The sequence below is a fragment of the Hyposmocoma kahamanoa genome, unplaced genomic scaffold (assembly GCF_003589595.1).
Source record: "Hyposmocoma kahamanoa isolate Upper Pololo Valley unplaced genomic scaffold, ASM358959v1 62, whole genome shotgun sequence".
Classification (NCBI taxonomy): domain Eukaryota; kingdom Metazoa; phylum Arthropoda; class Insecta; order Lepidoptera; family Cosmopterigidae; genus Hyposmocoma; species Hyposmocoma kahamanoa.
Window position 1 is genome coordinate 13,814,152 of NW_020653850.1, and position 17,442 is coordinate 13,831,593.

The 17,442-nt window shown below is 37.4% G+C and overlaps 1 protein-coding gene across 1 annotated transcript in view; it reads left to right on the forward strand.

Moving 5' to 3' along the window:
• Positions 1-16,859, forward strand: part of LOC113229785 (D-beta-hydroxybutyrate dehydrogenase, mitochondrial) — a 99,991-nt gene extending 83,132 nt beyond the window's left edge. Inside the window, exons 6-9 of the mRNA XM_026463467.1 lie at positions 3,773-3,960; positions 12,480-12,653; positions 13,880-14,122; positions 16,749-16,859. Of these exons, the coding sequence (XP_026319252.1) occupies positions 3,773-3,960; positions 12,480-12,653; positions 13,880-14,122; positions 16,749-16,859 (716 nt within the window). The remainder of the gene's footprint in view (positions 1-3,772; positions 3,961-12,479; positions 12,654-13,879; positions 14,123-16,748) is intronic.
• Positions 16,860-17,442: the final 583 nt, after the last annotated feature.

A 17,442-nucleotide genomic window follows, 5' to 3' on the forward strand; every position in this document is an offset into this window, starting at 1 on the left:
ACTAAATAGCGCGGTATTTTTTCGTTTTTTGGTTGATTCTGATGAGTCTCCATAAGAGACACAGGGTCTTCCGCGTTTCCCAGAAGAAGTAGATGGCGTGATGTCAGGTGTTACTTCTTCAATGCTCGGTAAGGTTACCAAATATTCAGAATCCAACCAATTTTCGTTCTTTTTTAGAAACGAATCCTTTTCCTGGACGCTTCTGCCCATCGTTTATTAAAGGAAGGAATGAGATTCCTTTGAACATCACTGATAATAAAACAAATGTTGTCTTCAGAAACATGATAGTTTTCTTTTAAAACTGTTGATAGGGTTTCAAGCTTTTTCCTCCTTCAATGTATAAGAGTAATAATTCACGCTTGGAACACTTGAAAGAATTTGACATTTTGAAATTCAGTGATGATACGTAAGAATCAAACGTCTGTTTAGTTTTATTATCATTTTGTAATAGCTTTATTAAATTAATTCACTCTTCTTATATAACTTCATAAATGAGGGTAGGGTGCATTTTGTTGATTAAAGTAGTACCACAAAATAAGTGCAAAATGTAGACAAAACGCCCTGTTATCAATAAATACCTATAATTTATTGAAATATACCGCAAACTACTCCATTCAATAGTACAACATAAGAAACCACAATAGATAGCGGTTTTTCGTTTCTTGACTTAGGTATATCGTAGTTTTCGCGATAACTTCTAAAACCTCACGTATCCGCAGCTTATTTTTATAAATGTTATTTATGAATATCTGAGCTATAATCTCAGTACAGAGTACTAAAAAAACCGATCGGTTCTCAGTACTCAAAGTATATTGAGAGAAAAACGCCTTGAATTGGAGAAATAGCAAAATCAACCATTAAAGTAATTGCTCCTAAATTCAAGTTAGGCGCTATTTATAAAAATGAATCTTCGTGCGTGAACAGCCACCCTTCGAGGTGGATGCTTTTCTTCAAAATAAAATGGGACCACTATGGAAGTACTCACTCTCCAACAAAAAAAGAATCATGAAAATCGATTCACAAATACCGGTTTTATCGCGTAACATACATACAAAAAAAGAACATACAGACGAATTGAGAACCTCCTTCTTTTTTGAAGTCAGTTAATAAAACAGCACCAAATGTAAAGCACCGGGAGACATCGGTAACTGTCAAAAGCCTCGATGAATTTCAAATACGTACCTTTTTTTCCCCTCACTTTTTGTATTTTTTTTATAGAAAAATAATCAAATAATCCACAACATTATAATTGCTTTAAAATCTATATACTATGGGCTTTTTAGAAATGCATAACACTTTATATATATATTCACACAAGTTTTTGAAAGAAATGACATTTAAAGTATTGAAGCGAACAGACCTGAAATAGACATTCTTACGAATTACAATGTCTCACATTAAAAAATATGTATTCCGAATGCAATTCACGCAAAATTACTACATTATATTAAAGTACCACTCAAATACAATTTAAAAAAAATTAAAGTGCGTCAATAACGACTTAAGTAAAAACGATTTTGATATGCCGTTGTTCTATCATTTTCCATAGTGGGCCGGTACGCCGCTGGCATCTATAGAGATAAGTTTATGATGATATAGCCTTGTGTCTCTGTAATTAGAGCTATTGTCTATATTCAAATGGCTGAACAGGAACAGTAATCAAGTTATTTTTTGATAGAATGTGGAATTTCGAATTATATATTATTTTTATTGAACATTTTTAAAGAAATATCCATTAAATGCTTATTTCGGTAGACATTGTACAAAACAAAGAAGAATGACGTTAACGTAATTACGAAGACGTGGCATAATATTTTTGCACAGGAATAACAAAATAAATGAAAGGGGGCCCTACGCATTTGGCACAGACCGCCAGAAAAATGGACAGATGAAATTAAAAAGATTGTACGCATGACACTGAAACGCACTCAATGAACGTAGAATAAAATGGAGGCCTATATCGACAGAAAAGTCTTTAAATAATTATATTTTGGCGAAAATGAATTGCATGAATTTAAAAAAAACGAAAAAAAATTATTGTTAACATATATTAAAACTATACATAATTTAATTAAATGAAAATACTATTCAGGAATTAAACGAGTTATTAGTATTATTATGACTGACGTAGACTTAAATAACAAGCGATCAAAAATTTGTATCAACAACATATTATATATTTATGTTTTCAAGCATTGAATTACAATTATATGGACGTCGGGTCCGAGCTAAAAAGTGTCCGCACTTGTAAGGCGCTAAAATCGTATACAGAGCGCCAAACTCCGCTTTAGTCTTCATTTGTTCGACTGACAGCGCGATACTGCGATGACATTACAATTTAAATTTCGAATAGGTTGACTTGGGACATTTTTTCGTGGTTTTTGTATTAGATCCGTCGTCCATTTATTTGTAAGTCAATGTTTTCAAGTAACGAAAAACACAAATTTATAAAATAGATATAACATCATAAAAACCTATAATAAGTTTTCATGACAACAGTGTCTCTTTCAATTCTGTCAGTATATAATGTGGAATCAGCCGTGTTAATTTACTCTTACGAATATTTAATTTATTTGTTATTTACTTTTGTAATACGATTTTTAACTTAAAAAGCTTATATATTAAACAAACATTATTTTGTTTCCTTTGTTATTTAAATTAATTCCATTATTAACCGACTTCAAAAAAAGAAGAAGGTTTTCAATTCGACAGTGTGTTTCTTTGTGTATGTATGTAACGCGATAACTCCGACATTTGTTAACCGATTTTGATGATCCTTTTTTTTTCCAACAAAAAAGAATCGTCAAAATTGGTTAGCGGAGAGGGTACCTCAATAGTAGTCCCATTTAAATTTTAAGAAAATATTCCACCTCAAAGCGTGGCAAACTAAGGCATGAATGATTTTAGAGGTCGTTTGTTTAGTACTCTGTACTGAGATTATTATTCGTGACTATCGTGTATTTCATTTTTTAGTGCCTTGATGTGTAATTGATATGTAATTGTAAATATTGGTAAATATTTGAATATACAGACTGCGTATTTTCGAGTTTAATTTCGCACGCCATGAATGGCTACCAAATACCGAAATGGAAAGTATGGAAGAATCGGCCGTTCAACTCTGAAATCTAATATAAGCGGAAAAAATTGCTTTTCAAAACACCAGAATTTTTGAGATTGTTTATTTAACGCACAATTTCATGAAGTTATCTCTCATCAGTCACAGTAGGTACTTGCAAATCTTATGCCCGCAGTGGTTGTAAATTTCAAATTTCAGGGCGATTGACATTTGTGTTAGATTATAGTTTTCTGTATAACGATACATATAACGGTAGCAATTTCAGCATTACAAGATTCATATCTCACCACCAGGGAGTAGTGTTGGGTACTTGTCCCAACATTTTCAAACGGTGGAATTTTATCACAAAATTTTTCCATAAATATTTTTCAGAAAAGTCCTGCAAAGATAAATGAAAAAATATTGGCTCCATGGTCACACGTGACCTGTAAAGAGCCCGAAACATTGTATGGAACCTTTGAAAAAACAAATATACCCACGGGATTTAGATTCGAAAAGAAAATATTTTCTAATATCGAAAACCTAAGAGCACAATATAGAATTATTTAGAAAATTTTCTATTAACCAAGGGATATCTAATTTACTACAGAAACTATATTAGTATTTTAGTAAAGTTTTTACGATAACCATAATTACTTGGACGCCACCACAAACTGAATCTTGCCTTGGTTTGTTTATTATTTGTTTTTGTCCAAGGCCCGGCTCGTTTGGTGCAAGTGATGTTGCCGCTAGTGAGGCGAGCGCGCGGCCGCATAGTTCTTGCTTCGTCCATCCTGACGCACGTGGCAGCGCCTGTGCGCGGCGTTCACGCAGCGTCATTGGCCGCTCTGGATGCCCTTGCTGCCTGCCTACGCCGTGAACTCAAACCAAGGGGCGTTGATGTGGTTAGTATTTGTCCTTTGACAGGTGTAGTGTAATAAAGGGACGTTGCTAGCGCACAAGGTCATTTATCTGCTTAGAAATATAAAGATGTTTACGTTCGACTATTTTTAAGAATTTTAGATTTATTTATGTGTTAGTTTTTTGTTTATATCATTCGACTCAGATCTCTTTTTAATTATTAATTTCAATGTCGAAAACTTCTCGCACAATCTGCGCTATCATAATTCTCAATGTTTAATTTTTTCTGGTCAGTCATTCATTATGATCAATTACTCAATAAAGATTACGTTTTAGACACAGTAAAATTAAACACAACTCTTTTATACATCATTGATAGTAAAACTACCTACACACATCAAAAAAAGTTTGCGATCACTTCGAAAAACTGAAATCTTTTTTGTTACTGTAGATTATATTATGATTTTTTCTTCTTTTTAGATTCTTTATTTAAAAATAAATTAGAACATAAAACAATGACCCCGTTCAATTGTTTTTTCATATAAAAAGGCTTTCAGTCCTAGCTTACGCTCATTCAGAAATCTGATTTAGTCAATTATAAGCGATTCAAGATATTTTTCGCGGAAAGTTGTGATTGAAAAAATGCCAAGAGGATTATCAGAGGTTTTACGAGCTAGAATAGTAACTTTGAGGGAAGAAGGATACACCACGAGAGTAATAGCACGCAGACTTGCTATATCCCAATCCTGTGTCGTGGCTACGTTGCAGAGGTATCACGGAATGGGGAATTTAGCTGACCGACCCCGCAGCGGTCGCCCAACTGTTTTGACAGCTGCCCAAAAGCGCTATATTAGATTGCTGGCAGCCCGTGATCCAACAATCAACGCCACTAAAATAAAAGCAGAAGTCAGGGCCGCCTCTGGGCTTGAAGTTAGCACGCAGACCGTTCGCAATTGCTTGCACCAGGCTGGATTACGAGCACGGAGGTCTTGGCGAGCTCCGCTCAATTCCCGGCAACGTCAACAACGAAGATTGCAGTGGGCTAGACTTCGGCAAAATGAAGAAGGTGAGGACGAAAACATTTGGCAAAACTGTCTCTTCGTTGACGAATCCCGAATCAGCACTCATCCAGATAACCGACGTGTTCGTGTCTGGAGAAGACCAGGCGACCGTGAAAGACAAAGAACAGCCACTGGAACAGTTCAGCAAGGCGGAAAATCGGTGCCTTTTGGGGTGGCATTATGATTGGAGCTAAGGCGTTCGCCTTTGATCCCGTATCGGGGCTTCATGACAGCAGACATGTACAAAGCAGTTGCTATTGATGATATCGTCAGACCATTCCGAGTAAACCATGGGCACCAATTTGTACTGGTCGATGATAATGCGCCCGCACATCGAGCTCAACGAGTCAATGCTGCTCTTCAAGAATACGATATCACACGATTAGACTGGCCTGCCGGCTCGCCCGACTTAAACCCAATAGAGCACGCGTGAGATGCTCTTAAACGAGCAGTATGGAACCGTGAGCCACGTCCCCAGACAGTTCCAGAGCTCAGGGAAGCCGCTATTGAAGAATGGGATAGGTTACCCCAGGAAATGCTGGATAACTTGATCCTCAGCATGCCCAGGAGGATCTTCGCATGTATTCGAGCCAGGGGAGGAGTTATTTTATATTGAATTCACACCTTTTAATAATAAATTGTTGTTTAAGTTTAATTAAACAGTCTTTTTCTTTCTATGAAATTTCTATCACTATTACATTATGATTAATGGCTCAATTTTTTAAAATAAATAATAAAAAATTGTTTTATATTTTAATTTCAAACAGGGTATTCCTATTTAAAGAAAGCATACAACATAGATTTTTTCTTGATAAAGTTAAATTTAAAGAATTATAGGAGCTTATGCTATTGATCGCAAACTTTTTTTGATGTGTGTACATCGACATTTTAAATGGAGTAAAATAATATTTCTTTTCCTTTAAGATTAATATAAAATTCGTTAGAATGGTCGATATACAAAATTTGTGGTTAGTCTTCATACTTAAAAGTCAATATTAAAATATAAAATCGAACTAGTAAATCTAAAAATAAATGTTGGTGTCTATCTAATCAACGCAACAACCCAACAAACATTTTACTCGTTTATTTTCTCCTCATTTACCTCCCACCTCCCTCACTTTGGACGCTTTGCGATCACAGGCAAAAGGCAAATTTCGATTCCGAACGCTTTGCTGCCAAGAGCGCGCTGTGTACCGAAGTCGAGAGTTTCCCATCAATCTCGTATTTGAGCTTTAACCTCATAAGATATTCGTTCAGGACATTATCGATTGTCTGTGAAGCATCTGGGTAGATTATGCGGTTGGGGTCATTGCGTTTGAATCTAAACCGGTAGAGAAATGCGGCGTTGCCGCGGTGGCCGGTTCACGCTTGAGTTAACCAGTAGGAACTGTTAACTTTTCCAGTAACACAGAACGCCTGGCAAATATACTGAAATAAACGCTTGGTGGTGCTACCAATTCGCGGACACGGAATACAAGGAGTGCCAAGCGTTCAGACTTCATTGGCGTATCAAACTATCTGGCGTACGAAATTTTGAATCAGTGAACCTGTTATAATCTGCTGTCGTTTTTATGTGGAGTGCAGCATGCTTGGCGAGCTCATCCACGAGCTCGTTGTCTATTGTGGCGACGTGAGCGCGCATTCACTAGAACTTAATGCTGCAGCGAGTCGTCTTCGAGGCAGCCCAGAGCCTTGTAACCCATCTCCGATAGGAAAACACGATGTGGGCAATGTGCATACAGAAGAATTGAGTTTTAGTTTTTATTCTGTTGTTCCTCGCCGCCGATAGTAAGCCCCTATTGTCACCAACATTATAGACATTTTCTGAGGAGAGAACCTGAGCTTGTGATCTGTGCCCTACACAGTGCCTTATACAAACGCATCGCGGATTGCTTATTGACTCAATATCCACGACGAGTCGCGAAGATTATTACTACCACGGCATTCACGTTAACACCTTGAAGTGTACTGCATTGCTTTCCAGTAGCTCGAGTAGCGAGTCAAAAACGACTAAATAATGAGCATATTTGATGGTGATATATCTATGTGATATAACTATGGGATAACTATCCACCGAACCGTACACTACCTGCAGGACAGCTCTTCGACACCATCTTAGCCTTAGTGGTCGAAGGTATGCTCGTACTTGATTTTATTTCCTATCACCGGAAGTAAACCTATGAGATTTATTAGTCCTTCGGATGTATGTAGTTTCCCTCACGAAGTTCAGGTATTACAGATACCCGAGTCGACTTCCATGTTCTGGAAAAAAGCAACACGGCTACGACCAATGCTCGGCAAATATTGGCTGTCAAGCCATCGGACTCTGGTGCCTCTTTGGATGCATGGGCGACAGCAAGTCTAGGATCACCATAAGTGTTCGTACTCCTGACCTATGTGGCAAATATTATATAAAGAAAGGAATCTATACTGCCGACACTGAGTGCAAATGACGAATAAGTCCTTGGATTATAGGTTTAACGATTCCAAAATATCTGCCTTGCTTCTATGAATCACGCGTACCTCCGGGTTTGCAAGCGATATAAACTATAATAAACAAACACTAAATATTCGCCAACATTAAACTTGTACACAGATCTCATTAGCTGCGTAACATGAGATTCAACAGGATTTGCAACCACAAATAGCTCTATTGTACATGTGAAATCATACGTGCGGGCGAAATTGAATTTATTGGAGTATATTTATATAGTGAAATAAACTCACTCCATGCGGATCGAATATTAATATTCCTCGGCGACTGTCTCGTTGCCAAAGGTCACGATTTAAATACGTGAGGAATGGCATACGGAATATCGTCGTAATATTCTGAAAACCAATTATATGAAATTTTTACAGAAATGATTTAACTATAGTAAAACACGACGTAATTGCTTATGTAAAATACAAATCATTTCGGTTTTTTTATAATACCAAGTGACGAGACGAATAAGTCGCACGCCTGGTGGTAAGCGTCCTGTCCATAACAGTTGCAGTCAAGGGATATAGCTTATAACGCATTTTTTTTTTAGTCTGTATAATGCGATTGGTGGTGATACCGCACTGTAATATTACTTTTAGGGGAAAGTAATGTTATGAATAATGGTAATATTACTAACTAGCAAAGCAAGCACGGAGTGAAGGGATATAGCTTATAACACATTTATTTTTAATCTGTGTGATGCGATTGATGGTGATACCACACTGTAATGTTACTTTTACGGGAAAGTAATGTGATATTGCATTACTACCAATGTTTTGAGCATGTCTATTTTTATTCTAGCGGTTAAAGTTTTGATTGTAGAAGCGAACTGTGATGACCGAATTAAACAAAATTATAATGTCAACTATGATATTATTAAATAGATTAACAATCCAATAACTTCGAAGTTTGAGTACCTAAATAATACTGTGTAGCGTAATTGGATAAACTTGATGTCCCACACCATGCGAAATTACCTTTCCAATTATAAAATAGCTTCTCTTTAACCGCAGAGTGAAATTAAATTCTACCACCAAGTTGCAAATGGATAATTGAGTTTTGATTGACGATAACAAAAGATCTTTGTGTTAAAAAGAATATTAATTGTTAATTTATTTCCCGCGTCGTTTAAGATCGTTTTACATTTTATTCTGTAACGTGATAAATTGAAGCAGATGTTGTATGGAAATAGGTATACAATTTGTAACCTAACCTGACTTTACTCCCAGGACTAGAACTATACCGATTCCGTTTGCTACAAACTTCTTAGCCGTTGACAATTTTTGAACACTCGTCAGATAAAGTAACAAATTCTCTTGAAACTACTGGGAATACTGGAACTAAATATTTACGCCAAGCTGAACTATGAACTGTATTATTAATTTTTCATTTCCGTTCCTACAGAGTACTGAATTTAAATGTGAACTAAAATGACATTCGGTAGAAACATTTAATGTTTCTAATATACGTACGTAATGTATTTTTTATTTCTAATATTTAAAATTTGTAACTATGTACTTTACAAAGCTACTATAGAACAGTTTCTGAAACCGAAGCTGAGCTCTGATATGTTGCTTATACCATGTAGCTGATGAATAATTACACCCATTGTCTAAGAATTATTATTATAATAATGGATTAAGACATCTAGATGTTCTCCTAGTTTCAGAATAGATTACACTGAAAGGAAGAAAGTTTCGTGTTTCCTAATAAAGCTTGGGTAGAATGTTAATTAGCAACCTCGTAACGTAATTGCTCTTTATTAATAATACATTATTGCAGAGGTCGGGAAGTAAGGAATTGCTGGACGAGTATGAGTTACAAGGACGAGCGCCAGCGAGGCCTTGTTTTAATACGAGTCAAGTAATCCCCGTTCCCGCCGAGGAATGAATAGCATTTTTCTCAAACAATGTAAGGAAATAATAAAAGACTAATATAATAGAAAAAGTGAAAAAATATTAATAATTATTTGATGTGTCAGGACAATTGCTAAAAAATAGTTACTTGTTATGCAACGCTGCAAAGTTGTTGTTTGACGCGAGTGCTTGTATTTAAACCTGAATAAGCGAAGGATTTTAAGATCGAACCACGAAGGAAGGGAGTCGTTCAAAAATAGAATCCTGAGCGTAACGAGGGTTTCAAGTCACGAGACCCAAAACAACTTTGAGCGAAACACAATTTTTCACCTCACTATATTGAGGAAAATGGTAGATGAAAGAAAAACAGTTGAGCTATAACAAATCAATTTTAATAAACAAAATTAGTTATCGTTGTCAAATTAATGTCAACAATAATGAGAATAAAAGTCAAGTGCTCCATGAAATATGCCGTCTTGCAACATACAAACTTGCAAAAAAATCTCTGCTACATCCAGTCTAGTTAAGGATGGAATTACATTCCATTTATACGGCTATTTTTTACATTAATTACTAGTTTTCTATTTCAACACATTTTTTCACAGTGATCACATTGATTAAATTTATCGATTACATAGAAAATATTTGAAAACATTCGAATATTTGACATAAGCATGCCTATGAAGTTCCTTAATTACTGACAGGCAACCACTGACAAAAAATGCAATAATTCATGAACGCTATTTTTTCGTTAGAAAGAAGCGAACGTGCTTTTTAGCTCCGTGCATTTTTATCGATAGATTATATAACGAAGTTTATTCAAATTGATTTCTCCGTCGTATTATATACTAAATAATAATGTAATAAATTAAAAACAATGAAAATAAATTGTAATTGTTTTAATATAAATCATCATAAATCATGCCGTACTGTAAGAAAAAATAAAAATAAAAAATATACATATACATACGAGTACATATTTACATACAATACACATAAATTACAAAAGCAATCAAAATAATCAAAAACTAACTGTCCTTATCCTAAACAAGACATGCACAGAAAACAGAAAAACGCCCGTTACATCAGTTTCAATTTTCGAACCACAAGCGATTGAAATATTTAGATTTAGAACAAAGAAACTATTGAGTTGATTTAATGTTAGTAAATAGCTTTATATTACTTGCCTAGTAATAATAGCCTAGTATTAAACATACTTTGATTACAGTAAACTATACAAATTTGCAAACATACAAAACAGTTTCAACATTCAAGCCATACATTTGCATGTCGATATTGACTTATCTATGATTATGGTACAACACTAAATCCGCCATTTGTGGTGGACATTTTTGGTTTAGGTAGGGACGTTTATTCCGTAGATAGGGCAGCTCCTTTCCTTTATTTTTTTCCATCCTCTAAGAACTAAACAGGTAATATTAATATAACTAAAGCCATTTTGAGGTAATACTATGTTAGTTGTCATGTGCGATATGTCAATGTAACATGTACTTTGGTTTCCATAGTCTAAGCATTCAATGAACAGTGGTCAAGTTCGAATTTCAAAAAGATTTGCGTGGAAAAAATCCCCATTAAAATACTATTTTACATGTTCTTAGAGGATTCTAAGTATATATTATATTAAACTTTTTAGGTGAAATTTTCGTGGTTTGCTAAAAACATCTCAACTGATTTTCAACGCCAATGTTACGTTAGATTTATTGTCTTTCCATAAATTGATAATGGAGTTTCAACTTCCTTTGAAATATTGACTTATTCTTAAATGAATACTCGAAGAATTAGCTTATTTTCGCCCTTGAACGCGTAGGTAAAGTTAAATCGGTTCTAATACAAGGATATTCAAAATGTACTCTGTTAATTAATGTACTCTGTAGCATCACGTTGTGCGCGTTATTATGTTTGTTTATATTTTTCATTACAAATTCCATTGGAGCTGGAGTCCTGCAAGGCTCTGTCCTCTCGCCCCTCCTATTCTCCCTGTACACTAGCGATATCCCGAAGTATCAGTCAGTAAATCTCGCCCTCTTTGCCGACGACACTGCGCTCTATTATTCGGCGCGCAGCTCCAAGTTAGTTTCCGCGGCTCTCCAATCTGCCACCACGCGCCTAGGTGAGTGGTTTCGCAGATGGAGAATCAAAGTCAATCCCGACAAAAGCGCGGCGGTATTCTTCACGCGAAGTAACCTATCCAGTCGTAGGGTACAAAACCTCAACCCCGATCTCGCTCTTTGGTCGCCAAATCCCTTGGGTGAACACGGTCAAATACTTAGGAGTTACGCTCGATAGGAAGCTGTCATTCAAAGCACACGTGAAAAGTGTCCGCGATCGCGCCCACTTTGTAATGAGCCGGCTCCAACCCCTTTTTAACAAGCATAGCAAACTCTCCCTTCGTAATAAGGTGAGATTGTACACGACCTGCATCCGCCCAATCATGACGTACGCCAGCGTCGCATTCGCTCAGGCAAATCCCGCGCTTATACACCGCCTGCAGGCTCTCCAAAATAGATTCATGGCAACGCGACGGGTGCCCCGTGGTAACTGCGCAACGCTAATCTCCACATAGATTTACGGCTCCCCACAATAGCCCAATTCATGAAACAGGCATCGAGGAAATACTTCGACTCTGCTCCTCACCACCCCAACCCCCTCGTGGTGGCTGCATCCAACTACGACCCCCTCAGGGAACACCCCCACCGCGTACCGGGGACCCGTCGGCCAAGGGAAGTCCTCAACGACCCTGATGACCCTATCTCTCTCGCCACTTTGAAAGCCAACCAGATCGCTAATCAGTCCATCTCATCACGCACCAACCGTCCTCGCCGGCCAGGTCGTAGAGCCCCTCATCTCAGCACGTACACTTGTATATTCTCCCCTGCAGCACGCCCTTCTGGCGGAAGTGTCCAGTAGCGCCCTGAGCCGAGATCCATGCCGACTTGGGCACCGTCAGACCCGCTACTCAGTTTTTACGGGTTATGAGCCTTCAGCTCGCCCTTTAATCCGGTGGCGCAGTCAAGGCCATCAGGATAGGTCAAAACTGGGTTCGCGGAGTAGCAAATTAATTTACTTCCATTTTTATTAACATAGAATTCCGCAAAGTAACGCCTGAATCAATTAATTACTTAGTGTTTTTTTTTTGCTTGCAGGTGATAGTAGCTGCTGGGGAGTACACTACTGGTAGCGCTTGGTTGAATGAGGAGAAACTACTGGAACAAGCTCGTGACATGTGGAAGAGGCTTAGCGACGAGCAGAAGGGTGCTTACGGCGAAGACTACTTTGAACAGGCCCTTCGAAGCCTTGAAAAGTACACCCAGAACGCCGTAAGTAAATTACTTTTTATGACAGTTAGCTCGAAGTTCGTAATTTCGCTATAAGCGCTTCTGTCAGCTTTTGGATAAACGGTATGTTGAGAATAAGAAATGAACAATCTTGTCCACCACTCTCTACAAACATTGAATTGCAAGTAAAAAAATTAAATACACATACATTTTTTACGACATTAAGTGACGCGAGGAACAGGTCGTGGTAGTCGTAAGCGATACTCACATAACACTTACATTACCATTCAGAGCTTTCTCGGATTTGAGGGGCACTAGCACTACTCTCACCAAGTCTTATGTGTTTGTAGTTTCACCAGCACCTTCATATACATATATACTTCAAAACCGGAAGGCAACAATACCTACTTATCGGCATATCGACAGCAAATTTCAAATTTTTTGCATGCCTTTTCCCTTCAGCAGATTATGCAAACGCCTACTCATTTCACGTCACACAGCGGTACGCTAATAGACTGCATTTGTTGCAATGCCATGGTAAAAAATGTTAAGGATAATTATATACCTACACTTAGTAGTCATGCGCTTATTACAGGTGAACTTAATGTCCGGAAACCCAAGCCTACTCCACAGTGGATCAGTTTTAGGCCTTTGAAATCCATAGCCCAGAAACCCTTTGATCTGGCTCTTGCATCTATTGATTGTCAATCAAATTGTTGAGTCGTTTCAGGAGGCGGTGTTGTCCTTGTTTGATATTTTTGCACCATGCAATCGTGTACTCAAGAGGGCACATAATTATCCATGGGTTACATACACTGTACACTGTGCAATTAGACACACATGATGAGTTTGCATAATGAGGCCCACGATCGGTGCAAGATGACAGGGCTAGAGTCGCATAAGACTTATTATAGGGAGCTCAGGAGCTGTTTTAATGTGAAAATGCAAAAAAGTTATTCGACCAGCTGTCGGGCTCTCTGGAGTAACTTGAAGCGGTTAATCAATATAACAGGGAGAGCCAAGGAATGTGAGCTTCCAGTGAACTCGCGTTTTGGCAGAGCTACTTTTGAGCTACGAACTGTTGAGAAGAGTTTCGTTGCAAAAGTTCCAAACTCTTTAAAGTCCAATGCGGTGGGGAATGACAATATATCCCTTGACATGCTTCGGCTCACCTTAGCATTATCATTTACTTTATCATTTACTAAAATAGTTAATAAATCAAATATGAGTGGCGTATATCAATCAGCCTGGAAGGTGCTTCTAATTAGACCGATACCCAAGAAGACAAATGTTGCCAACTTAAAGGACCCACCTCTGATAAGATCCTCCCACACCTCTCGAAGATACTGGAGAGAGTTGTTTGTGCACAGCTCACGGAGTACATTGAGCGCAATAATATATTACTGGTGCACCAGTCCGGTTTTCGTAAATCTCGTAGCACGGCGACAGCACTACTGGATATAGTGGATAATATTCTTTGTGCTCAGGATAAAGGAGAAGGTACTATAAAGGTGCGTTTCGACTATTCTCGAGCATTTGACTCAATAACTATCTGCTTTTTACTGTCTAAATTGAATTTCTATGGTTTCTCACCTGCTACAGTTACTTGGTTTGTGAGCTACGTCTACGGGCGCACCCAAATTGTCCGTTTGAGCAATGGAGATGGTACGAGTGGCATTTCTAAGCCCGCAAGTGTTGTACCATTGTACATGGTGTGCCACAGAGGTCTGTATTGTGTCCGATCCTCTTTATCTTGTATACAGCCGATATGACAGAAGTAATCAAGCACTGATCCTATCATGTATACGCCGATGACACGCAGTTGTAACTCTCCTTTAAGCCTAATGATATCACTTCTGCTGTATCCAAAATAAATGAGGACATGAGGCGGCTGTCTGAGTGGTCTGGAAAGCATAGTTTGCTGTTGAACGCGACCAGAACTAAATATATGATTCTCGGTTCCATGCGTCAAGTTACGAAAATATCAGCAAATGATCCTAAAATTTTTGTAGATGGTGTCCAGGTGGAACGTGTCTCTGTAGCCCGTAACCTTGGAGTTATGATGGACGAGAGGCTACTCTTTTAACTACATATACCTGAAATGGTACAGAGATGTTATTACTGGTTAAAAATGTTGTACCGCATTCGTCAGTACCTTAACGAAACTTTACACATCAAATAGTGTGACATCTTGGTGTTATCCGTCCTCGGATATGCGGACGTTCTGTACGGTCCACGTCTGCTGGCTAGAACCGAGCGTTTAGTTCAAAGGGCGCAGAACTCGTGCGCAAGATTCTGTTTTGCCATACCTAAGCAAGCCCATGTCACACCGTATATTAGGGGCATCTAATAGCCTCAAAATGTCTCTACGCCGCGAGCAACATCTGGCTTGCCTTTTGTTCGGTGTGGTTAGGACAGGCCAACCGGGCTCAGGCGTATCCATAAAGATTTCCCCCGTCAAAAAAAAAAGGTCAACCGGAGGACCTGGTGGAAAAGATATCTTGGCGTGATTATGGTAGATACGGTGTTCGTTCGACGGGCTGGGTGTTGGACATCCCTCCGCACAGCACGCCTGCTTTCCGTGGGAGATTCAGATATGCGGCCACGAAGTGTTGGAACAACTTGCCGCCGCCTGTCAAGTTCCTTAACTTAAGTTGGTCTTCTCTTTTAAAATCAAACTGAAAGAGTTATTATCATCATACCAGCCCGAGTTTCCTCCGGGTGGCCATGTTGTTTCGGCATTTTCTAGGTAGACGGTTCACTGACGCAGTATGATCGCATTAAATTTGGGATTTTCTTTAATTTTATTTTTATATGCATTCTGCCTTAGAATAATAACGCATAGAAACCTAGTCCGCACACGCTAAGTGAGGCAAAAATTGAAGCGCGCCCAATGGGCCTACACGAGCGGGCGGGCATTCAGTGCTCAAGGTCAATTTGCACTGCGAACAAACCAAGAATTTTAGCTAAAAATGACGAAATGTGCTGTAAATGAGTAAAAATACGTCAGACAAACATAAAATAGATACTAACATCACATTCCACAAGGAAGTAACGCGTTTCAACTTGTATTTTTATATAAATATTCACTAAAACCGAAAATTAACCTACTACTAAAACTAGCCTACATGAATTTGATTTTTGCCTCACTTGTGACAGTTCGTTTGATATGAAACTATCATTCTATGCGTTATTATTCTAAGCATTCTGCTATTTAATTATTTAAGTTTTTTTATGTTGCTATATTTATCCTCACAATAATCACAATATATATTAATAATAAAATATTATTATGTTATTATTAACAACGCAATTTTGCGTGCTTATTTTATCTTTGTATTTTTTTAAATTGCTTGCTGGCGTTGAGCTCTGCGGGCTTACTGAAAACCAACACTGTGGTAGGAAACTGCAGCATATGCTGAAATAAGTCCCGGCATGACGCTACAACACAGACTATACTATACCTCTATTTTGATTTTATAAACTACTTTGAAGTGTAGTTGTATGTTTAATAATTATTTGTATGTAAACTGTTTTTAGTGTGGTTTTGTGTTGTTGTATTCATGCCAATAAAAACATGTCTATATCTATGTCTATGTCTACTCATTATACACTTTTTAGTAGGCAAGTCAGAACTGGTACTCTTATTCTTAAATGTTTTATTTGTTACTTATGAACAAAATTTGTTTGCATTGAATGTGTGTTTGGAAAATCAGTACACAAATGATTGAATCAAAGAAGAATTAAACAATTATAACGTATTTAGAAACCTGTGTCTAGTTTAAATAGTAACCATAAAAAGCCTTAAAATTTATACCTAAGTTCTTAGAACCCAGTAACATGCAACAAAAAATATATTTCGTTCTTCTGCTCTTCTTACAATACGTAGCAGTACGTGATCGTAGCAATCAATTATTTTGAGTCTCAAAAAAACATCGACTTAAGATTAATTTCTCTAGCGCATATAATTTTCCCTACATTTATTTTTTATAAGTAAATAAGTGCTCATTTGACCTCCATCTCACCTGATGGAAAGCGACGATGAAGTCGACGACGTCGCATACACACTTAAATAGTGCCTATTCACTCTCGCCTTGAAAAGGCTCAAGTTATAGCGTTCGGTGAACACGTCTGCAGGCAGAGAATTCCACTCCTTTGCAGTCCGCCGTAGAAATGTGGAAGGAAAATGCTTCGTGTGAATCATTGGAATATCCACAACAGAGGCATGGAACTCTAGCCTACGTCTAGACGTCCCCATTCCAGCATCGTGGAAATCGAAAAAATTGAATTAAATCATGCAACACTTGCCGTGATGTATCCTGTAGAACACTGATAAACTGGTACACTGATAAATCTATTAACGTACTCTACAAAACATAAGCAACAATGTAGAATACTCAGTATTCCTTTATTTCATAAGAATAGAAAAGTAAAAAAACAAGTCTTGACAGCGTTCTGTAAATCCAATTGTATAAATAAGATTTACTTTTGTAGTATTTTATCCGAAAATGTATTCAAAAATGTGAATAGGAATATTATTTTCAAGAATAACTCACTCCCATGATAATACAATTTTTCTTTACTCTTTTAAGAATGGCGTAGACCAAAGTTGGAGTATTTAAAATTTATTATTTATTATCAGACATCGGAATAGTATGTATATTTACCTAACCTGCTGAAATCCAGGAATTCTTGCATTGTATTTTTTTCCAATATTTTTGATATGAACTAATAGGGTATGTATTAAATTTCTATTGAATTGATATTCAATTATTTTTTGTGAAATTGCTCCACTAGTTTGTTATAATTATTAATACAAAGATCGAACACT